Source organism: Schistocerca serialis, chromosome 2 (assembly GCF_023864345.2).
Source record: "Schistocerca serialis cubense isolate TAMUIC-IGC-003099 chromosome 2, iqSchSeri2.2, whole genome shotgun sequence".
Taxonomy (NCBI): Eukaryota; Metazoa; Arthropoda; class Insecta; order Orthoptera; family Acrididae; genus Schistocerca; species Schistocerca serialis.
The window spans coordinates 247,457,169-247,482,802 of record NC_064639.1 but is presented as its reverse complement, the minus strand read 5'-3'; the positions used below and the strand labels follow the sequence as shown (position 1 = coordinate 247,482,802).

The window sequence follows — 25,634 nt, the reverse complement described above, 5'->3', positions numbered from 1 at the left end:
ACCAAACTCCGCGCCGTCATGTCACACACAACAGCCTTACGTCACGGGTCAAAGCCGATGCGTGGGATCGGACGCTTCTGTCGACCCCGATCGATATATATCAACGGGGACAGGAGAAAATGTGCCCCCCGCCGTCCGGGACTCGAACCAAGGATCTCCTTACATGGCAGACGCTCTGTCCATTTTTTTTGCATTTTTTCATTTTGTTCGTTGTTGATCGTTGTTTGGTCGTTGCGGACGGCATGACATGCGTTAAGTTCATTTCGTTGATCCTTCCACTGTTTCTTATTACAGAGGCCAACCGGCTCTCTGGCCGAACACGCTGCGCTACCGTGCTGGCATCCGAGCCACCGAGGGCACAGAGGATAGCACGACTGCAGGGACTATCTCGCGCACGCCTTCTGCGAGACCCACATGCTCACCTTGTATGTCCAGACACATTCGTAGTGTCCCACCCCAACACACTCATTACTCGTGGAAGACATTCTTACCAAGTCCCGTAAGAGTTCGGGGAATGTGTGCATCCGCACAGGTCATGGCCGGTGTTGCCAGAACTATATACTTATATGGATATGGTGTCCTTTCGGACAAGTCCGAATATATAGTTCTGACAATACCGGCCATGACCTTCTGTACGGATGCACACACACATTCCCCGAACTCTTACGGGACTTAGTAAGAATGTCTCCCACGAGTGTGTTGGGGTGGGACACAACGAATGTAGTGTGTGGACATCCAAGGTGAGAATGTGGGTATTGCGGGAGGCGTGCGCGAGACAGTCCCTGCAGTTGCCCTATCCTCTGTGCCCTCATGGCTCAGATGGATAGAGCGTCTGCCATGTAAGCAGGAGATCCTGGGTTAGTCCTGGTCGGGGCACACAATTCACCTGTCCCCGTTGATATATATCAATGTCTGTTAGCAGCTGAAGGTATTAATTCTAATTTCGTTCTAGACTGCTGCAGGTCATAAATTGTCTGTTCTTTCGGACGTGTCTGAAGTATAAATATAACGAGGTCTTTAACTAAGTTAGACATAAATTATTTGCATCGGTTACTTATTTTTCACTCAACTGCCACGGAAGTTTCACGCTTGGTAGTTTCTGATATTTTTCGTATTTTATAGAAAAAGTATGCATTCAGCAGTTTAATATTTTCAAATAGAATTTTATAAAAATAAATTCATAAAGTATCTTGAAAATGAGTTTATAAGTATTTCCTTAACCGTTTCCACACTGCACCTATTCTTTTCATCACTCCAGAACGCATTTGTGATAGACAACATACTTTGTGCAGCAGCATTGGTGGCAACTAGTTATCACAAACGCAGTCATGAGTTTCAAATTTTTGCAGCAGATATCCTGAGACGCAACACAGTTGGAAATGCTAGACTATTTCTAACCAACAAACTTAACAATTCCTTAGTAATGGTTCTTCACTTTACATTCATTTTTAACATGGTTAACTTCACCAAAAAGTTCTTAAATAGGTAAATTTCTTCTCAAACAGCTTCCTTATGGTTGTAGCAGTGCAGTCCATTGATCTGAGAGAATGATTGTCTCGTTGCGTGGAAAGCTAACGAACTTTCCTCAACAGCAAGACGCTTTACTTGATCATATCACTATTCGCACGTTTCGGAACAAGACAGTTCGTGACGTTTTGGGTGAAACACCTAGCCTGCTTGATGGTATAAAATAACTTCTTGCTTTCTGTTATTGTTTCAGATATGGGAATTCAACTTTGATTTCATTAGTAAATACATTCATTTTGCCATATCTCTGAAAAGTTGGCAATATATCGTATCAAGTGATTTATCATCTCGCTAACCGTCTAAAACCACACTCCTAAACCTAGCGAACTGAAGCAATAGGAAATGTAAAAAGAAAGTGGAAGAGACAAACTGCTAGCCATGTTAAAGCATTAAAACTACCAGACAAAGGATTTAAAATCGTATAACGTCGTTTATTTTTTCATTATTTGTACATGATCACATTCGTTCCCAATTTGCTTATGCTAAAAGTTACTTAAAAACAGTATCTTCGAAATTTATCGGACCGTTAACGAAAAACGGGACAATATGCTTCCCCTATGTATTTTGTCGGACAACGGGATGCAAGCCAAATAAGGAACGATGCCATAAAATACGGAACGTCTGGACGAATGTTACAAGGCCTGCGTTCTAATCAATAAACTTCCACGCGCATGGTTTCGCACCGCAATTTTGCGTTCTGCATACTCATTCTTGTGCATGTGAACCTGAGTGACCAAAAACGCTAAGCAGAGGGATGTTAAGCAATGACTGCTAGAAACGATATAAAATTGAAGATATGTGCATGCGATATGTCGTAAGACTTTACCAATGTACGTATGAGCTCTTAAGAGCACAGGTAGTGTGGCTCAGATTATTTTTGTTCAGAGATATTACAGGGCTTAGCTATCAACAGGTGTCCTTACTGCAGAAACTTGATACATACAGACTGTATGCGATTGCTATGAGAGTTTCGAATTGCACCAGTGCTACGTTACCAGAATGCCACTTGCTGAGAAAGATTTCGACTTTCCTTAAAAAAGGGTAAAGTTGTTAGACCAGTGGGCTTAAAGGGACTCGTATGAAAGTATTTCCTTCCACAAAATACACATTCGTGAAGTTTCTTTACGATAACAATATATAAACTACACATCTGTCTTGCCAAAGAGTAAAAATATTGCAAAAAAGTGCAACTCCAGTGTAAGATCACAGAAGATGGCTGATTTGAAAGCAGCCCGTTACGCCACTTGCTCGTCGACCTAATTACCGGCTGTCTGAGGTATATATGCATATGATTAGATTCCTGCGTAAGCATGATTACAGAAGTGAGATGTACAAATTTCCTAAGGATTCAAACTAATCCAAAACAGATCCAAAGTCATGACCTTACAATTCATTTCTTTTCGTAAACGGAATTGTGATGACGTAAACAAACAAGACTGAATTTACTGCCCCATTCCCCCTACTAGTATGTCGAAACTGGTCGTATTTGTGGGTCACAGGGTCTGCCCTCGCCTTGTCACTCCGTCCTTACTTTCTCCATAACTAGGTTTTTAAGGATATCCCTTTCAACGCTAAAGGCTTTGTACAGAAACTTTACATAGCTCTCATAGCTATGTAAATGGGAAAAATTCAGTTAACAAATTGACAAGCGTTAAGTAATGTTATGTTTTTCAGTAAGTTCACTGTTTTTCATATTACCTTTAACAACAAATAATTTTGAGAATTATGCGTTGAAAAATTAATCTTTATCTACCTATACATAGTTTTATCAGTACGAAACATAATTTTGAGTGAAATTATGTAACAGTCAAGAACTGTTTAAACGAAAAGTTTAGCAACGTGTTTGGTTCTTCAGATTGCTGGAAAACTAGCATTTCCTTGTATTCGACAACTGTTCAGGAATTTTTAAACTCTTGCCGAATGAAAAATTTGCGCTAAACGACCGTGGGTGACAACGGGAAAATATTTTTTTCTCAAAGTATAGCGTCGTAACACGTCAAATATTTAACACAATTTATCACACAATCTTAAATTTTCTTCTTAACGCTAGAACGACGGCGTTTCACATGCCTAAAACGGCGGAAAAGTCATTTTGACCCTACATAAAATATTTTCGTATTTGACTGAAACAAGTATTTCTAGTTTTGGACAATCCTTACCTTTTCAAGTAATCATAATAAATACAATAACTGATAATTATTTCAGCAACAAAGTATCTTACAAATTCATTGTTGCTAATGCTAACAAGTATCCTAAAATGTGAATTTTCATTTTTAACTATCCGTACAACCTCCTAGACACATTTCGTATTTTAGTCCATATTACTCTCGTACGTGTTCTACGCACGTCTTTATATTACTTTCCACTCAAATCATTGGAATCTGTTAGATGCACTTAGCACAGGTGATTTGTTTTATGCGCACATTTTTCCCCCCTCCACCTTTGTGGCACTTCAGTTTTCACTGGTCTCGTTGCCTTCGCAGGAGATAATCTGCCACTTCCTCCGTTTCTTAGGTGATTTCTGTCCAGTATCCTCGTCCTTGGCCTTATGTTCTTGCTCTTCCGTTCCTAGAGTTCGTTAGACAGAAGTATAAACTACTTCCTTTCGATTTTCTTGTTACTATGTTGTTACCATCAGTTACTTCCGCCATGTCAAAGATGTTGAAGATAAACAAACTTCGTAGTATATATACGGGTCATTTGATGAAACCAGTCAACCCTATACTCAGTTGCGTTGTAAAATGTTATGATTTGAGGTTTATTTTCTTCCTTGCTTACTGCTGCTTCAGCATGCAGTGCCGGCAGGCGAAAGACGTTCTTATTCTTCTTTCCGTGGTATAAAGTCATCGTGCAGTCTTTGTTGCCACTATGATGCAGGATGGTGCCGTACTGTATTTAAACATTGGACTTCCTTACTTAAGCGGAGATTTCACGGATCGTATCAAGTAATGTTTTCTTTTTTAAGTCTGAAGAGAGGTAAAGAAGTTGTCTGCCATCACATTCTTCCTTGGCGTACAAATGGCTCCATGAGCCGCAGAACGATGTACTCTCAAAGTGGTTGCTTCTTTGCGTGTTCTCTTTGCCGAGGTATGGGAAAGCGTTAGACATATTTTGTCGTTAAATCGACAGTCAACCAGAATTGGAAATGTTTGTTAGGAATGAACTGAGTGAATAACTGTTTTGCTTGGTAATAGTTGCCCGTCAACCGTTAAATCTTCTCCTGGGCGGAAAGAACGAATACTGTTTTCAATGAACTTCCCCAAATTTCAGATAAGAGCGAATTTGTTGGCTACCATACGTTCAGCTCTGATTTTTCATCGAAACGAAGAAATCTTGAAGCTCCTGTAATCAGTCCCTTGGCGTAATGTCCTTGGATAAAATTAGCCCCCCCCCCCCTCCCCCGAGAGTGCGACCAGAAATCCAGACATAACTTCTCTACAAATGACACCCCTGAGCATACATGTTTTTTTCCCAGTTCCTTAATGAGTCCAGTCAGTTTTTCTAGCATTTGATTCCCTGTATCTCTTAATGATGTAGTATGGCTTAGTCAAAATAAGACTGAAGGCACTGGTGGCAGTATTCTACTCCTTGGCAAGCGTAAACAGTGGGACCACCTCTCTCGTTCACAACGTTCCCAGCCGACCTCCTTCCAGAAGATGGGAAGCTGGCAATCTCCCAAACGGTTCCATCCCTAGCAAGCATCTTCGTAGAGGCTGCCTGCTGTGAGGAAAGTGATGATTAACGTAGATCAGCATATGAATTCCCTTCAGGTAATCGCTCACAATCGTTCACAATGTCTTCATTTCTCAGGTCCATAATCATCACCAGTGAAGTTAATTTCCAATTCAGCTCCGCAATTACCTGAGATGAAACACAGCAGAACGTCCTCGCAGACGGTATATGTTTACCTGAGTGATATAACATGAAATGTTAGATTGGGCCTTACACGCGCTAAGTTGCAACAATAAGCAGAACTGCTGACCGCTCATTGTTGCCGCTTCGTTACTGGATAATCTATTCAAAAGAGAAACTGAGATGAAGCTGCCACCTTCCGCCATTCTGGGTATATCGAATGAAATGTAAGACGATAAAAATATTTTGCAAATCTTAATGCGTCACTGCAGAGAGGAGGAAAAATTAGGAACGGCCATAAGATTTCATTAACGAAGTAAATTGTATATGACGATGAAGAAAAGAAGTGACTGTCATATTGACAACTTCCGCTGTTCTAGTGTTCACTACTGTATGGCACTAAATACAGCTGCAGTGGAAATTTGCGTTGATGTTATTGCCCAGCCCTCTCCATACCCACACCTAAATTTGATTTTTGACGAAATACTAGTACGCAAGATATACCGAGGTCTAACTTCACTGCTCCCCATATTTAGTGTCTCATTGACACGTGAACACTTGTTTCGTTCAACCATTTCTGATTTTGGAAAAAAACCATATATATTATTCATTCCTTACGTAAAACATTTTCTTATAACAAACTGCAAGATGAATACAGGAACTCTGAATTACCTAATACAGAAATTGGAATATGTTAGTGTAACTTCCGGTACTAACATGGAAACCTGGCGTTGCCCAGGTATTCATTTGTAGTTGTGCGTCCATGTACGTGCCGCGAAGCGTTAGGCCATGTCTTTGACGTTATATCTCCTCGAAGTGTGTGTCTTACCATGATATAATTTGCAGTTACATAAGGGCACAAATTACACACAAATTACAACAAAACAAATATCAGGACGAGGTTATAGCAAAGCTCGAGATCTACCCCTATGTTGAATATCATATTTAATCCATAGTATATCGTAATTTGTCAACTGACACTAAATTTATAAAAATCTCACTGTCCATTAATGATTATTCGATGTATTCTTTATGTACGTAGGCGTTGGAGTTGCCAGATGCCCCAGGAAAGCTGCACGCAATCAAAGGGGACGTCAGCGATGAAGAAAGCATTCTCGCAGCCTTCAAGTGGATAAAGGATAACTTGTCGGGTGTTGATGTCTTGGTCAATAACGCTGGTATCATTGAAGAGAGCGAGCTGACATGTGAGTAAACAATTCTCGTTAGGCAGCGTTGATACAATAGTGGTGCCATTCCTGAGTGTTTTGTGACTGAATTTTTTACTGGCCAAAGATAAGAGGTAGTGGTCAAGAGCCATGACCTAAAATTGAGAGGACAATATCTAATAGTGGCGTCGTTATTTCGTCTGCATGTGATCTTTTCTAACGATCTACGGACATTGCCTGAAAAAGATCCGTTCAGTAAGTAATGATTCACCTTTCTTTTTGTGAAAGCAGTTTGGTTTTCAGGATTCCAATACAGCACACTAGTCCCCACTCTTTGACTACAAAACCCTATTTTTCAATATAATCTCCGTTCAGTGCGACGGCCGTAGGCTACTCCAGTGGGAAGAACTGTATACACGCTTGGTAGCACTGAACTGGTAGATTTCGGGGCCAACATCTTGCTGCATCAGTAATCTCATCTTCCATGTGCTGCTTCCCGCGGAGTGCATCTTTCATTAGGACAAAGTCGGAATTCAGAAGGTGAGAGAACCGGTATTCAGGGTGGATGAGCAAGAAGAGTCCACTGAAGTTTTGAGAGCTGCTGTCGGGTCCCTAGCGTTTTCATGGAGAAGTTTGCATTTTTGGGGCTACGAACACGCTGAAATCGTGTCTTAAATTTCTTAAGGGTAGCACAATACATTAAAGTTAATGGTTTCACCGTGAGGGACATGAAATACAATAGTCGGTCCTAGATCTTCGCCATAACTTTACCAGCAGAGGCTGTGTGGTTTTGATCTTTTGCTTCAGGGAAGGGTTGATGCGGCGCCACTTAATTGCCGTTCTGTTTCCAGTCCGAAGCGATAAACCCACGTTTCATCGCCTGCGACGATATTCGTTGAAGCTGTCAGTCGCGTAACGCGCAAGCAGCTCGGTTCAATGATCATTCATTGCTCTTCATGATCTCCTGTTCGGCGGCTAGGAACACTATTGTCCCAACTGGTGGATGATTGTCATCACTAACAGACGTCTGTGCAGAGAGGTGTTAGAGGTTCGTCGATCAATTCGAATGTGTCCGCACCTTCCAACACAGGAGTCAAAGCTGGGTGAGGTCGGCCGGCACGCAGGAGATAGGACAGGTTTGCGCGACCTTGAGATAGAGACGCCTCGTCCAAAGACAGTGCATTTCTTCACTGCCTGCTCTCCGTAGACATTTTGCAGGCGGGTATGAATATTTGCGATGCTCTGGTTTTCCGCCGTACGATACGTCGTGACAGCTCTCTGCCTGGAACGCACCTCCGTTACAGATGGTTTTGAAGGCAACGCATAGCGACGCCACCTGTATGAACTTCATGAAACGCGGGCTGAAGCAGCAATATTACACGCTGTCTCACAACAAATTAGGCATATTTTCAACAGAAACTGGCCGAGAAAGAGTTGTGCTGCTTACTGAAGGCCCGTCGTCCTTTGATAGTTTCATTAAATACCCTGAAAACCTGAATACTTCTGTCGGCTGAGTGAGAACATGGTATAGTAAAGTTGGTAACACTGAGATGTGTATCTAGTGTTCCTGTATCAGCTTATTGAAAGCTGTTAGTGTTTGCGATGTAGTGCTGTGCGAATCTAACAGGCCGCATTGGTCTGACGCATGTAGGGCTGCCTGCATGGTAGTGGCACAGGGTCATTTTTATTTTTAATAACTGTAACGATACAGGTTTTGTGGAAGTGATAAGTCTTCGTTCTACATTGGTCGACTTGGGTGTTAACCCGCTACTGTCAGATCTTTTCTGGACCTGGCAAAACAGGATCCTACCAGTGAAGTTTGACTCGTTACCTACATAGCCTGCACGCCAGGACACTCAATCACACCAAGCCAGATAAGAGGAAGTTAAGAAATATCATATTGCTAGGGACGAATGTGAAAGTGTTAGCTGCGAAAGACGCTAAACCAGGTGAGTTTGAAACACTTGCCAAGGCAAGCACGAATAACTTGGTCTTAGACAGTCTGGACAGCTACAGTGTCAGGGCCTAACCAACGGACAGATGAAGAAAAGATATGGAACGGCGGCAGAGATGAAACCATGACTAACTGGAACGTATGTGTGGGATCTGACGTAACCCATCCTACAGACTGACTCGCATAGTTTCGCACCGTTCAGATTCTGTTCTGGCAGTTTCAAGAATTTCATCGCTCGTGGTACAATGTCTCACCTGAAACATTCAACCTGATAATTACTTTCAACGGTTTGCTTGTTGCAAAAATTTCTGAATCACAATAAATCATGACAAATATCGCAAGTTACACAAAAATTCTTATCTGGTTTCATGTTTAAATGGGTGGGAATTGCTAGTCTTCGCACAGATAACACAAGGTAGTGAATTTCCATGAGGTACAGAGCTGTGAAAGTTTCTCACCTTGGAACATGTCATTTTAAGGATAAAATTTACACTGACGGAAAAATCTCAAAACAGACAATGTAGAGTGATGAAATTTCTGGAATAAATTTGTCTAGGTAATACACTAGAGATAAACATTGCACGATCCCAGATTAATGTAAGCGCGAGATCATACATTGCAAATGTGAAATGTTGGTACATTAACAGCTAATGTAAACCCCGGAATGTTGAATGCAAGCATGCAAACGTACGTGCATTGCTGTACAGGTGTCGGATGTCTATGGGATGGAGTTCCATGCCTGTTGTCCTTGGTCAGTACAGGGACGGTTGATGTTGGTTGTTGATGCCGCTGGAGTTGCTGTCCGATGTCCCATAAGTGCTTGATTGGAGAGATCTGATGGTCGAGCACGCCATCGCAACATGTAGACACCCTGCAACACAGTATATATGCGAGCGAGATTCTGTTGAAAATGCTGTCTAGAATGATTCTCATGAATGGTTGCACAACAGGTCCAATACCAGACTGACGCACAAATTTTGTCAGTGTATCTGAGGTAACGAAGAGTGCTTCTACAGTCATGAGATTGCGCCCCACACCATAAATTCAGGTGTAGGTCCAGTGTATCTAGCACTGAGACAGGTTGTTTGTAGGACCTCAACTGGCCTTCTAACTAACACATGGGCATCACCAGCTTTCATCAGAAAACACAAGACTCTATCCTGGGCTCACTCTTTCATATGTGCTTGGCTACCACAGATCCCCAGCCTTCGCAACATTACTTCAGGTGTGTGCTAAAAGCTTATATTGTGCCTATCCTAATCTGCCTCTCCATCACATGGTTTCCTTAGTCCAGACCCTACTTGGACCTCGTTTATTACTGGGACCTCGTTTATTACTGGGACCTCGTTTATTACTGGGACTCGACTTTCCACTTCCAGCATTCTCTAAAACTTTTGATTAAATACACACATGGTCCCCCATTATTGGGTTGGACCTGCCACCGCTTTTCAAAATTCTTTAGAACTGCAAATCATCCAGGGAAGGTCACTCAAAGTAGCATCCTGTTACTCATCCCATTGCTTGGTGAGTCTTAAAGTAACTGCAGGGCGTTAGTCCCTGACCACACAGGGATTTCACTGTTTGTGCCAGAGTTGAAAACCTGCTGGGGAATAGATGACCATTGCGATTGGGCACAGGCACTCAGAGCAATGGATTGAGCAATTAGCCACTGCTGAGACTGGGTGGCACCCCACCCTCTCAAGTGTGACACACAGAACTTTCTCGGTCAGACATTTATATTTGCAGCCCTTGTCTCCCATCCAACTGTACTGTCCATGATGAACCATGTGGTAGTGAACACTTCCCGATTTTCCTGTCCCTTCCTCAGTCAGCATCATTCCCCTGAACAGCTGCCCAGATAGGCTCTCGAGTCTTGACAAGGGTGCTTTCACTTCTGCTGCCGCCCTTGGTTCCCTGCTGAATGGAGATAACGATGAGGCAGTCCAGAATACAATTACAGCCATGCTTTCAGCAATCACACTATTCCTGAGGCCTGTCTAAATATTAGACATTACCTTGATCATCAGAAATCGCTGAGGCCATTACATAGTCAGGCTCTCCAATGCCAAGAGTGGCACCAATTGATGGAGCACCTCATTGCCTTTAAGCAGCTCTGTCCCTGGTTCCACCAACTAAAAAAAAAATTGAAGTGAGAATGCTGGGAACAGTACATGTCAATCATCAGACCCCACACCTCGCCTTAGCAGGTCTGGGCTCAGATTCCATGTCTATAGGTATCAGATACCTGCAGGTGTTCTAGTATCACCTTTAATGCCACCATCTACACTACTCCAGACGCCGTTTTGTTTTTGATTATGCTTGATCCTCAGTATCTAAAAATAACCAACCTGCATTTTGTGTTCTAAAACTGCAGATGGAGCCAAAACCATTCTTTTGCTATACACAACCTGGAGCCAAATGATGCTAAATTCAGAGTCCCCAGGATGCTTGCCACTCTTTGGCAAGTTCATGCTTGGCTGCCATGGGGCCCCAGCCTTAGCAGCATTTTCCCCCTTCTGTCCTGTGAGTCCTCTCGATATTCGCGAAGTCTCACCTTGGTTTTTTACTCCCTTTCCTTTGTTTCCCATGTCCTCTTGTTCCTCCATTTCGGCGTTTGGGGTTAATCTTTATTTCTCCCTGTGTGCTCCTGAAGGCTGATGTGTAACAGGTGACTGGGTAACACGGAATTCCCAGCTCCGCTTCAGTCAACGTCTACAAAACGTAAACGTAATGAAGTTGATGATCAAGGCACTTTCTGCTGCACCATGGTTCTTCGTGGTCTCATGTACTGAAATTGGTCAGTCCTTCACCACAATAAATCCGTTTGTTATTCAGTAGGGTGTTAATGCAATTGCCGGTCTTGTGATATCCTGCTCTCGGTTATGGAATGGCATTTTGCTTTTGGATACTAGGTTCTTCTGCATCTCTAGCACAACTGCTTGCTGTCTCGCTTCTCTAGAGTTACCCTGTTCGTGTTGCAGCCCATATAACTCTGAATTCTTCACGTGGTGTCATTTACTCTAGGCTGCTCGACGGTCTGAGGCCGAAATCTAACCTTCCCTCTCTGATCAATGTGTCATTGCCGTCCATCGTGTAATGAAAAAGGTAGATTCTTCCTTAGTGCCCACCCACACTTTTCTCACCTTTGATAAAGTGGTGCTTCTGTCAAAGATCAAAGCAAGCTATGAAATTATCAAAGTCCAGCCATACATTCCAAACCCGATGAGCCTCTACCAGTGTCACTGTTTCAACCACACTAGAACGTCTTGTCGACTCCCAGCCAAATGTGTAACCTTCGGTAGGGATGTGCACAAGGGCGATAATCCGACTCCTTCTCCCTGCTATATAAACTGCAATGGCGGCCATGCCGCTGCCTCTCAGTATTGTCCCATGTATCTTGATGGGTGGGCTGTTAGAGATTCGGGTGAAGGAAAAAGTGCCTTACCCAGTCTCTCGAAAGTTACTGGCTAGGTGCAAACTCTGCGTTTTGTCTGACCTCTATAGTTCTGTTCTTGTCACCCCCTCGCTCTATGAAGGACATGGCCATGCAGACATGATACCTCCAATTCAGCTCTGAGGTTGTGAAATCGCCCAGTGTCAAGGTAGCATCGCCATCCCCCCACCCCCGTCCAGCTGTGCAAACAGCTGCCAGTCTTGCCTCAAGGGGCGAAGCCACCAGCTACACAACCTATGTCGGAAAGGACAGTAGTAGTAGTACGCCCATGATTTCCTGTCCCACCAGCCAAACATTAGTCACCCTCTAACCGGAAGGCCTCGAAATCAACCGAAGGCAAACGGTCTTCTCCTTTGCTAACCTGAAGATCATCATAGACGATGTCACCATATGATACATTAGCCCGGTAGGCCCTTGTTGCTGTTGAACACCACCAACTGTTTTTCAGCGTTGGACTCCACAGGCCGACAGCACAAGCAAGCTGATGCTTCTGTGGACCCCATGGAGCAGGATACTCCTGCTTCTGTCCTGTAGTAGTGACTCTAAATAGGCTGTCACTCAGCAGCTGCCTAGGTGATAGCCCTACATCTCATCGTCTCTCTCCTCCAATGGGACGTTCGTGGCCTTCGGTCCCACAAATAGAATTTATAGCTCCATTTAGCATCAGAGCATTCCCTTTTACTCTGCGTTCAGAAAAGGAAATTGCGCCCTCACTATCGCTTTGAGCTTTAACATTTTGTACCAATTCGTGTTGACCTCCCCTTGAGGTCGGAATTCCATCCCATGGGGGCGTCATGCTGCTCTTGTGGGATGACATTCATAGTCAGCCCATCTCCCTGACTGCCCGTCTTCAAACTGTTGCAATCTGCCTTTTCCTTCCCTGCTGGACTCTTTCCCTCTGTACCATATATGTCCCATCATTCGCGGTCACCAAGGCGGATTCCTTCAGCTTCTTAGGCAGCTACCGCCCCCATTTCTGCTACTCAGTGACTTTAATGCGCATCATCCGCTTTGTGGTTCTCACAGACCCTGTCGGAGAGGTGCCCTCTTAGCTGATACCCTTCATCAACTCAACCTCTTCTGCCTTTACACAGGAGCACCCACTTTCCTTTCTGACTCCTTGCACACTCCTTCTGCACTGCCCAGCTTGCCCATCATCTCGAGTGGTCCGTTCTTTGACGCCTACTCGATCGACCATTACCCATGTGCTGTCTGCTGACGACTCCTACCCCCACCTGTGTGCTCCCCCAAATGGCAGCTAAGTCTGGCTGGCAGCTTTACTCCACCCTGGCGACCTTCGAAGAACAGAATTTATCCAGCTGAGATGACAAAGTGGAATATCACAAACTGTATCCGTCCTGCTGCAGAACATTCCATTCCTCACACTTCCTCTTCACAAAGTCGCATCACAGTCCCTTGGTGAATTGAGGTGCGTCGTGACGCAATTCGCGCAGGGAGACATGTTCTCCGCGTTTTTAACCCTCAACCTACGCTGGCGAACAGCAGTCATTATAAACAGATGCGAGCAAAGTGTCGTCACATTCTTCAGTACAACAAAAACGCTAGCTGGATTTAATTCACTATTTCTTTTAATAGTTCCACTCCTTCCCCTGTCGTGAGGGCCAACCTCAGTTTTTGGGGACCAAGATCCAGTCCCCTATTTCCGGCCTGACAACAGCAGACGATATCGTTGTGGACCCTATTGCTATCTCAAACACCTTAGGCCGCCATTCTGCAGAAGTTTCGAGCTCTTCTCACTATCACCCTGCCTTCCTCCATCAGAAATGAGTGGAGGCGGCTCAGGCGACTCCCTTCTCTTCTTAGAACTGGGAGTCATATAATGCAACCTTTACTATGAGGGAGCTAGATCATGCTCTCACCTCTGCCCCAGCGCCAGACGCTATCTACATTCAGATAGTGCAGCGCCTTTCTCTCGTGGGCAAGCACTTTAACATGAACAACCACATCTAGGCAGTGGGCAAATTTCCCAGATTCTGACGTGAAGCCAGTCATACTCAAGCCTGGTAAGGACAGGAACCTTCCTTCTAGCTACCACCCCATCTCTCTAAGCAGTTGTTTTCAAGGTGATAGAACATATGATTCATACCCAGTTGGCATGCCTGGCTGGTGTGGTGGCTAGAGTCTCGTGATTTACTCACAAATGCACGGTGTGGATTTAGAGTGCAGCGTTCTGCAGTTGACCATCTTGTTACTTTGTCTACCCATGTCATGAATGGGTTTCTGCGAAAATCTCAGACTGGCCGTGTTTTTTCGATTTGGAGAAGGCCTAAGACACCTGCTGGAGAACTGGTATCCTCTGTACTCCTTACACGTGGGGCTTCCATGGGCGCCTGCCATGTTTCCTTCAGACATTTTTACAGAGTTTGCAAGGTGCGTGTGGGTTGTGCCTTGTCAGACACCTTAATTCAGGAAAATGGTGCGCCTCAGGCTTTCGTCCTGAGCGTCATCCTCTTTGCTATCGCCATTAACCCTATTAAGACCTCTCCCCTGCCAGGCATCTCTGGCTCCCTTTTTGTAGATGATTTTGCCATCTATTGTTTCTCCACAGACCTGTCTCATTGAGCAGCGTCTTTAGCGCTGTCTTCATCGTCTTCACTCTTGTAGCATCGCCAATGGCTTTCGCTTTTCCACTGACAAAACAGTCTTTATTAATTTCTGATGGCGCAAATGGTTTCTCCCACCATCTGTTCATCTTGTGCCTCTTACCTTTTCGTTCGTTGACACTACGAACTTACTGGGGCTCATGCTCGATAGGAAACTATCTTGGTCCTCCCATGTCTTACCTGGCAGCCTGCTGTAGGCAGCCCAATGTCCCTAACTGTCCCCAATGGTACTTATCCAGAACCTCCTGTCGCAATGTACATTCCAGGTTAAAGTGGGTTTCCCACAGTATCCCTCATATCTGAGAATGTGGTCCTGCAGGACTCTATACTCAGTCCTTGTCTTTCTAGTAGCCATCAAAGGTGTAGCAGCAGCTGTGGGGTCCTCAGTGTCACCCTCCTTGTATGCTAACGACTTTTGCCTTTACTGTTTCTCCTAAAGTATGGGCGTCGCTGTACATACTGCAAGGTGTCATCCAAAGGCGCAGTGATGGGCACTCACCCATGGTTTTCGATTTTCCACTAAGACTCAAGCCATGCACTTCCATAGACTTTGTTCCATTCACCCACATCCAGAACTTTACCTTGACGACCAACAACTCAGTGTGGTGGATACTTCCTCCATTTTAGGATTAGCCTTAGATGCTTGTTTTACCTGGATTCCCTATCTTCGCCAGCTTAAGCGAAAGTGCTGGCTTTACCCTCACACTTCGCTTCCTGAGTAACACTACTGTTCTGCACGTTTACAAAGCCCTGATGCAGTCAGTCTTGGTTATAGGAGTCTGGCATAAAATTCGGCATCATCTTCAGTGCTACAGATGCTGTGGGGCTCGACTTGAGACAGAGGCTTTAGAGCTAGCCCTTTGAACACCTCACTTGTGGAGGCTGGGGCCACCAGCAGCTTGTCAGTTATGCTACATACAGTTACAGCTTCCCCAAACATCCAAAATACCGTCTCCTTTTTCCAGCCATGGAAATCTGTCTCCTGCAACAGCGGCAGAGATCAGGTAATAAGATCGCAATCCACATCTGATCCCTCTTTGAACACCCACTGTTTCCTCCATCTCTCCTCTGGGCCCACTCGCATACACCCTTGCGATGCATCCCTTCACCACAGCTTTGTCCATCTGAAAGACTTAGGTCATCCTGAGGCTTTCTTCCACTAATTTTTCTTCATCCTCGGCGCATCCCAGAGCTTAGTAGTAGTCTAAACAGTAGTAGTCTATACTAATGGCTCGATGGTTGCTTATGCTTAAGTGGGACATACTGAACTGCGCTCCTTGCTGGATGGCTATAGTGTTTCCACTGTGGAGTTGGTAGCCATCTCTCACGCTCTTGATGGTATCCATTCCTACAATGGTGAGTCCTTCGTCATATGCAGCGACTCCTTGAGCAGTCTGGAAGCTCTCGGCCAGTGTTACTCTTGCCATCCCTTGGTCATGGTTATCCAGGTTTTCCTGTATGCCCTTGAACAATGTGGAAACTGACCGTATAGACCCCAGGCCACGTTCCGATTCCAGGAAATGAAATCTGATTGGCTAAAGTGACTACCGTTAAGCGAATTCTTGATATCTGTATTCTGGAAACAGAACTCGGATTGCTATTATGCCATAAAGTTTCAGGAATCAGTAATACGGAATGGCTTACTTTTTCACTTAACTACCTACAGGAGATGGAGACTACAAGTGTGTGGTGGTCCTCCATGCAGACAGCTTGAAACGATTCTATTGTCGTTTTCCAGCTCTGCATGAGTCATACTTACCTGATTCACGTTCATCCCCTCCTCCTTTAGGATCCACGCCTCTGTTCTCGTTGTTCCCGTTTGACAGTGGTCACATTTTACTGGACTGTCCCAACCTAGCTGTCCTGCATCAGGCTCTTAATCTCCCTGACTTCCTACACTTGATATTAGGAGGCAATACCTCAGCAGTAGACTTAATTTTACTTTTTATTTGGTAAGGGGTCTTTCACTACTCTTTTTGATGGCCACTTAACAATATTTGGCCACTGAAGTGTTGTCGAACACTCTACTGCCTTCTCTGTCCATACAGGGCTGTGGTGTCTGGGCTTGGTGGTCCAGCCTGGCCCTCACCCTACCTAGTCTTTTACTCTTCTCCCCACTGTCTCACATGGTCTGTTAGACTTGTTCACCTTATGACTGTTTGTGCTTCTTGCACTTGACAATTTGGAGTGCCTCTGGTAAGTGGTGAGGCTGGGGATCTACTTCTCATTGCATTTTGCTTTAGGGGCCTTCTGACTGTTCCTTAGACAGGACCTCTCGCTTGCCTTTCTTCCTATATCCCCATTTCTTCCTTTTTGTCCTTCAGTCTTCATTGAACTGACAGACGTTGGGGTTTCTTTCCCTGGGTTTTGTGTGCTAGGGCATCTCTTGCATGTAGTCACACCTGTGTGGTCGAGATAAAAGGGACTGATGACCTAATATTTTGGCCTGTTCATTCATCCAACCACTACACTGCCCTCCAATGAACTCTCGCTCGACACCATTGAAGTCGCAAATAGTGGTTTGGGGTCAGTGGAATGCTCCCTACAGGGCGTCTGGCTCGGAGCTGTCCTTGAAGGAGACTCATAACAGTTTGTTGCTGTGGACAAAGTGCTACTCAAATTACCTTTGCATATGCAACATAATAGGGAGCTGTACACCTAACCATTGCTTCCAGCAATCATGTACAGTAGCTACACTCCTGACAGTCTTTCTGCAATGTTGCAGAAGGAACATCCAGCTCCTCGTAGCCCTATTAAACGACCTCGTTCAAACTCTAACGAGTTTATAATGGCATCTGTGTCGCCTTAAAGGCGTTCTTCATAAACATGAACTCACCACGTCGTCTCAAATGTAACTAACGCTCACGACCGTTACAAATGTATTTAAAGCAAACCTGATTTGGGAGTGACTCAAAATATGAATAGACTTCTTTAGAGGTAGAAACATTTCTACCACCTTTCGTTTTCTGTCTCAAATCTTCTCCTTGCTGATGCAATTTTTTTCCGTCAGCATGTACATGTAATCTCAAAACGTTTGTACACTCAATATACTTTTGCGCCTCAAGGCAACCTCCTAAAACCCTTAGTCTCCCTTCCTCTTTCTTTAATGCAACTAAGAATCCGAAGGGCCGACAGAATAAAAAAAATTATCTAACGAGTATCTCGTAAGCGACCTCTTTCACGTGTGAATTGCATTTCCTTAGCATTGTTCCAACAAATAAGTATGACATCTGTGTTGGCACACGTTTCGTCGATCAGGAACTAAGATAGGTGGCTATAAAAATTCCTTTCCTCGTCATAAATATCGCAGCAAGAAGTTTTTAGAAGCCAGTGCTTCGGGTATATTATTTATGGCATGACATTGTGAACCTTTCTGAGACACGTTAACAAAGCGGTGTACAGTGTCAGTTGAGACTACTTAAAAAGTTACACACATTGCAGAGAAACGAATTTTCACATGTTTTAATCAGAATTCATAAGTGAGACATATTTTACACAACGCCTATTGTCACAGTGCGAAATGAACCATATTGTGCCTCGTTGCGCTTACAGGTTATTAATTACATTGATTTATAAGCTCCGGTCGTTCAAGGCCACATTCAGCTCTTCAGTCTTCTGATCTGTCTAAAATTTCGGACCCGCCTTGGCGTGGGTTTGTTGACGAGATGCGCGCCCTCTTCTGAAATGAGTTGCCGTATCTCGCAACTGCTGAAAAGAGCCCTTATAGACATTCATTTTCGTATGAATTTTGATTCGCGAGAAATTTTTGAAAACAGGGATTTCGTTATAGTGCGTTGTTCTTCCGTCCGAACGGATCAAGATCATTTCATTAATAAGTCGTGTATACAAACTTCTATAGATGAAGTTAATTTATTTTCGGTGACTCGGTTGCGCACAAATAACCACAGGACTTTAAGCTGTTACTGATTTATTCCATCGAGTCTGTTTCCTTGCAGCTGCATTTTTGTTTCCCTTGATTTACCTTAGATTTAAAAACCATCTTCAGGGAGGACATTTCGTAAGGCATTAGATTTATGGAGCATGCCTTAAGTACGGTAGTTTTCCTTCCAAGGAATGCGCCTGTAATGTGTGTAGCTACTACAGTTGGATAATTCGTTATACAAAAATTGCAGGCCTTCTCTAGCTGCAACATAGTTTGCTTGCTCCAGACACCTTTCGCCTTGTACGTTAAGGAACTTAAGTTACTCGTTTTTCGGGCCAAAATTTCCGTTACCTCTCAACTGGTCATAGCTTGGAGGTTCCACTGTCACTTATGAAAGATTTTTGACTTAATGATATTTTTGTTTAGGAGTTTTCGCTTCTCTTAGGCCAACTACTGTGGAACACAACTAGCTTGGCACTAATTGCAGATTTTCCATTTTCTTGCAAGCACTCCGATTTGTCGTAACTGTTCACTTGATGTCTCTCTTCTTAGGTCTCTCTGCGACCAAACGTCTGTGTTAATCTCGTCAGTGACCAGTGTGTTGAACCGCCCATATTTTCAAAGCGCTTATCAGGCCTGCTCCTGAGGAAGCTGGAAGTAACTGTAGACTTAACTGTACTGAAGTTATTCTATGGGATGAGGATGATAATGAAAGCGTTGTCAGTGAATGCCTTCGTTTCTTTAATGCTGTTTCCATTATACTGGAAACTGCCATTTATTGATGCATGGTGTTATATTGTCACGGTTTCTTTAAGAGTAGAACCTTTTTTTTGCAGCTGCACCTACGGATTCCTGGAGACGCGTCCTGGACGTGAATGTGCTGGGTCTGAGCATCTGCACCAGAGAAGCAGTGCAGGACATGTTGGCCAGAGGTGTCGACGACGGCTTCATCATCCACATCAGCAGGTAGGCGCTTCATCATGCACTGTTGTTAGATCATGCAGCAGATGACGCCTCTTAAGTCAATAAATAAGTCAGACGGAACACTCGGTTTGTTAGTCACTAATGAAAAACTATTAACAGTGTTGGTGCGAATGTTCGTAACAGTTTTCATAACTTTAATAAACATAAGGTCCAAAATCAATAATATATTCGACTATTTAATTCTATCAATGCTGTGGTAACTTTTAGATTCAGCAACTGTAGAAAACACGTTCTGAGGGGAACAACTAGTCGATCCATGTTCGGAGAGCATTTTCATCCGGAAAGACTGTGCATTGGTTGTTAGGCAACGAAAAGAATTTGAGGGGGGGGGGGGGGGGGGGGCGCAAGATCTTGTGAATGTGGAGTGAGTGTGAAATGACTTCAAAACTCCTATGTAGTGTTTTTTGTCAAGCAGCATGGGGGCGGCATTATTATGGCTTACCATCACTTCACGCAAGCTTCCTGGTCGTTGTTCTTGGACTGAGTCTGAAAGACGTCTTAATGGTTGAAAGTAAATGTCAGCAGTGATGGTTACATCTCGAGGAAGCAATTCGTAGTACAAAGTACCGTCGCTGTTCCACCAGATGCATAACGTTCTTTTGTGGATGCGCACAGAGCTTTTTACGGTGAGTTGCTGCTCTTTTGCGCTCCCATTCCTTTCTCTTTCTTCTGATAGCATAAAAGACGCAGTTTGTCATCAGTGACAATGCAGGATAGAAATGGTAGGTATTGTTCACGAGCCCATTGATGACGAGCAAGAAGAGATGCACATACTGCCACCTGCTGATTTATGTGATTTTGGCTTGGAGTGTAAGGTACCCATACATTCAATTTTTGAACCTTGCCCACTGCATACAAACGTCGTACTACGGTAGAACGAACAGCGATCACATTCGTCAGTTACCGAGCTCACTGACGTGGGGATTGAGGATTAATGCATTCCAACGATCATCAAACCCCGAAGATATTACTGAACGTGGAGTCACTAACGTCAAAACAATACTCACTAAAACGAGAAAACGATTTTCTTGCAGTGCTCTGCCCAATGGCATTATCCCCATACACGGCGCAAATGTTTCTGGCGGCCTCCTCTGCTGTCACCCTCCTACTGAGCTCAAACAGAAGAATATGTTGGAAATGTTAAGATTTCCCCACTTGGCACTACCTTTTCTAGAGTCCATAGCTCCAGTCAGTATCTCCAAATGACAATATGTACACTCAAACAGCAACAGTAAACTAAAAATAAAAAATCACGATCGATAAATAAACCCATAGCAACCCGAATAGACATCCGAAAAACGCTAAGAACTTAAGCAGCAATCTAATAGGTAGGGCTTCTCTGAGGCTCTGAATCCTTGTATAGCTTCAAAAGGCAGCACCGATACTGAATTTAAACGGTGCACTTCATCCACTGATTAAAGTAAATGTACACTACGAATAAACTGTAATGCTTGATGTACGAGGGACTTAATAAAGTAAATTTCATATTATTACGGGGGACAGCTTAATTACACTGAATGCTGCGCTACACTTTAGTGACACAGAAACTTGACTGTTTTTTCAACATTACCACAAACTTAAAACGCTCGGAACATTCTACCAATCGTTCAGTTCCTCGAAGATAGAAATCAGCTCCTTGGTCTGGCAGCCATTAAAGACCCACTGTATGAACGTCATAATTGTTGAAAAACTTGCATCACTCAAGATGTTTTTCAGCTTGCATAAAAAATTGAGTGGCGTCGTCAAAGAGCTAAATTTTAAGATTAGCATCTCCTATGTCTGCGCGAGCTTGATTTTCTGCACCATTTGACTACGGTTGGACGCGATATTGGATAGGATCAATATACCGCCAGTCTTCTACGATGAATCTGTATGCAAATTATACACGCTTTACCCACAAGAATCGTAAGTTTCCGTTCAGCTTCGGAATATGCTTCCAGTTATCGCTCCATTTCAGTCGCGCACTGTGAGGCAACTGTTACCTCTGACGCAGCAGACCTTTCTGCATGAAACATGGAACATGTAGTCTCTTCTGACAGTGCGACACAATTATTGCGTCTTAGCGTGGGGTGACATGTGTAACTTCCTTCCAGAAGTCCCTATGAATGTGGGTTAAGTGAATTTTGAGGAGTTAATTTTTATTGGTTCTCACAGTATTAGCGCGCTATTTAACTTGACACCTTTACGTTTCCATACCTAACCACAACTTGTTACATTCCAGTTTAACTAACACCATGTTGCAAGTCAACTGGTGTAACTGTAGAATATGACAAACATAATCTCGTTATTGTATAATAGGATCATATCTACTCTTATCCTTCGAAAATAGTCCTGTTACTTTAAAAGTCCAGGGACAGTAGACACATTTTCTTAACATATAGTAATTGGAGAATTTTAAGTTAAATTTTCGTACCATGAGGTACAGTAAACAGATACTTAAATAACGTTATTGCTCTATACTACTAAAAACACCTCAGAAATATTAACAGGTAAATACATAATCAAAGATGACCTCGGTTTGAGGAAGGCCGGCGTGTACCAGATTCCGTGTCAGTGGCAAGTCGTATATTGGTCAGACGATGCGTACTGTCGAGGATCGATGCCGTGAACACCAGAGGCACACTCGACTGATGTATCCGAGCAAGTCGGCGGTCGCTGAACATTGTTTGTCGGAAAATCACGCTATGAAGTATGAACGCACGAGGATTCTGGTACAGACGTAGAGATACTGGGACAGCGTTGTTCGCGGCCATCGAAATTCGCACCAATGACCACCTCATAAACCGTGACTGGCTATAATCTTAGCAAGGCTTGGGAACCAGCGAGTGGGTTAATAGAGTAAATCGAGCAAACGTATAGTTGTGACGACCACGGCGGACAGAGCCATCACACCGACGTCATCTCAGACGCCGTCGCAATCTGTTCCACCGCGCGACCGTGGCGCGGGGCGCGGACAGCGGAGGGAGCGCGCCGCGGGCGGAGGGTATTTAAATCGGACGCCGCCGCGACCGAACCCAGTTCCCCCTGAGCAGCCGTAGCGTACGGATCTCCTCGCCGGTATGTTCACAGGAGCTGTCAGTCAGTTCACCTGATGATGGCGACATGTATGATCGACGACATATTGTGCCCGTTGGATACTGTAGACCGGCAGTACACCCATAGATATTTTGATTGTCAAATACGCCGGGAGAAACTCAAGAATCACAGGTAAATAGAGTTCAACAGACTAAGTACATTTATACAGCACACATTGTGAATGCAGTCCGTTAGAAGTCAAAGCGAAATAACCACTCACAGACGGCATGTGGTAGCACTAGCAGTGGAGGGTGTATATAGTGTATCAAGTGAGGGGAGGAGGGCTAACTGGACGCGAAAACAGTGCAGTCACTGTCGTAAATTCGAAAACGGTGCGATTTATCTGACATCCACTCAGGCATGATTGAGGTACAAATCGAAAGTTTTCGATTAAGTCTCCATCTAATTGCACTCATTTCACCGGAACGTTTAGCCAACATCGTCAGAGATGGAAAAGTCCAGCGGGGCCTGTATCGTGACCTTCACGCTCACTTGACCTCGACCCTCTTAATTTTTCTGCCTTAGGTCATGTCTAAAGTGAAGTGCTTAGCATTCCAGTTGAAATGGTAGAAGTAGAGCAGTAAACTGTACAGTTTTGTCTAGTTTAATGAGATTATCACGGTGTGCTAGAATAATTCGTGACTCACTGGAGAGAGAAAAGTGCACTAATGTTTACAAATGTCAAGATGCCACATGAAACACCACCTTTAACAGGTACGAATGTAAATTGTGATTTGTAATGTGTTGTAGCAGTGTTGTATTTCTTGTTCAAGTAGGTCTAGTGTGAAAGTGAGCTCAATTCTATGGGCTGTAAATCGAAAAACATGAGATTCAGATACATTTATAATACTGAAGTCATTATTTGATACTGAAGTCAGTGACGGCTTGTAACTACACTTTCTCATTTACGCACCCATCTGGATCATTTTCACTTCTATTAGCACATGTTGGCACATGTCAGTTATTATAAAACCCTGTAATACAAATGTTGTCTGTGGCACCTCTTCAACCTGGCTCGCCACGCTTTGTTTTAACCTGGCCCTGGGCATCCCTGAACAATTGGGCATAACTCTTCCAGGCCATGGCAGAGCCTCGACTGTAGCAGACAAAACGCGCACAATTCGCCAACTCGCAGGTTACTGAGGGAGAAAATGGAAAAAATGTAAGCTTCTCATTAACTAAATCACATGTTATGTAAGACGATGCTAACCGAAACTTCTTAGCACAGGGTCCCAGTGAGGTAAAGTTCAAAGGTGGTGAGGGTGCTGGCTGTGAATGGCGGCTGCTCCTGGCTGGCTGCTGTGGTGAACCTCCATGTTTGGTGCTGCGGCTGGAACTCACTGCTCCATGGCTGGATGACCATCGAACTACAGCTCTGGTGGGCAGATATTTGCTCGGTGTATTTCCAAGCAGATGATCGGCAGAAGCAAGTGGCACCATACCTGTATCACAGCTGGAGGCGCTACAATCGCTGCCAGTGACGAAGTGGGCACAAACCATTTACATGGCGTCTGCTGGAGTCCCGCTCGGGAAAGTGTTGCGGTCGGCCATCTTGTCGGGGTAGTTGCCACGTGGCCGGAGCATTGGCAATCCGTAGATGACACTGCGTCGTCGGCACACGGAGATGCCAGACACAATAGTGACAAGTTAGTCAGCAACATAAGGTTCTCACAAAGAAAACTCCCCTTCGCATCCCCTTCACATTTAGTGGTAAAATGTCTCCCAGAAATGAAAACAATCAGTTGTGAACTGTAACAAAGGAATTTGAGTCAAACTTCCAAAACGGAACGCAAGTATCATATGTGGTACTTAATTAGAACAAAGAGGTACTTATGTCTGTAAGTCCCTCATATCTCATTGCTGCGAACGGACGTTACAACACGACCGACGCAAATTAGAATGCAGCAACACGACCGAAGCAAATTAGAATGTAGCGCTGCATTCTAATTTGCGTCGGTCGTGTTGTAACGTCCGTTCGCAGCAATGAGATATGAGGGACTTACAGACAAAAGTACCTCTTTGTTCTAATTAAGTACCACATATTGACACTTGCGTTCCGTTTTGGAAGTTTGACTCTTAAATTCCTTTGTTACAGTTCACACCTGATTGTTTTCATTTCTGTGAGAGATCTGTGGCAGCTAGCTATTAATCACTTTCAATTGCTGCACAATATGTTTTTAAATGACGTACAGTATATTAAGTCTCGAAGGACTACAGAAGGTGGACATGTCGGTGGCTGGACTGAAAGTTAATTTTGTGAAAAAAATAGGCCACGTGGGAGGCTGGAACACTGATCTCCCTCTTTACTGTTAAACACCGACCACATAAACACGACGCCATTGTTTTTGCAATTCGCTATGTTATACACCTTGGCTTTGACCTTTCATTTTCCATTTTGCTGTTCAGTACACTTTCCTGTTATGCTTCATCTGTGTTCAGTTTTTGACTGGCTTGCCACTGGGCCATTTCACAACTACATCTGAGGGGGGGGGGGGAGGGGAGGGACGTGAAGTTTCCCTTGTCAGGGGTATGAGCTGTGTAGTCAGTCTCCATTTCAGCCCTGAAAATCCTTTCATCCTTGAATGCAGGTTAAACAAAATCACTCTGTCCCTGAATAGAATACTTACAAGTTGTCTACAGGCTGATTATTATTAAAACCAACACTGCAGACACACATTCCTGATTAGAAATGAAGAGAAAAATGTCCTATGAACATGTCGGGAAATCCATCGTTACCATGGTAATGGTGTTGATAAATCAGTTTCTCTGATCACATACCGTGTGTTCTTTCTGTATTGCCGGCCGTGTGATTGACGCAGCGTACTATAAGCAGCAGAATGGTCCGGTATTCATGTCGGGAACAAGCCGAGATGGTGCTTGCGTACGGCAAAGCAAATGGAAACGAGCACACAAACGTAAAACACGGCTTGAAATGTTGTGTGATGAGATTGGTGTCTGTGAGGGTACTTGTTTTGGTATAGCCGTGCTGCGTCTCGACCGTTTCCATCTGCTTGGCCTCACATAAATAGTTTCGGTTCGTTCCCGGCATTCTGCTGCTTACAGTAGACTGCAACAATCAAACACCCAAGGAACACACAGTACGTGGTCAGAAGGA

At 44.1% G+C, this 25,634-nt stretch overlaps 2 protein-coding genes across 4 annotated transcripts in view; both read left to right on the top strand.

The window, feature by feature from the left end:
- LOC126456997 (dehydrogenase/reductase SDR family member 11-like) overlaps positions 1-25,634 on the top strand; it is a 604,547-nt gene that overhangs the window by 301,941 nt on the left and 276,972 nt on the right. The window lies entirely within an intron of this gene.
- The window catches only part of LOC126457001 (farnesol dehydrogenase-like), a 222,571-nt gene that overhangs the window by 4,356 nt on the left and 192,581 nt on the right, over positions 1-25,634 (top strand). Inside the window, exons 2-3 of the mRNA XM_050092968.1 lie at positions 6,422-6,584; positions 19,297-19,426. Coding sequence (XP_049948925.1) covers positions 6,422-6,584; positions 19,297-19,426 — 293 coding nt within the window. The remainder of the gene's footprint in view (positions 1-6,421; positions 6,585-19,296; positions 19,427-25,634) is intronic.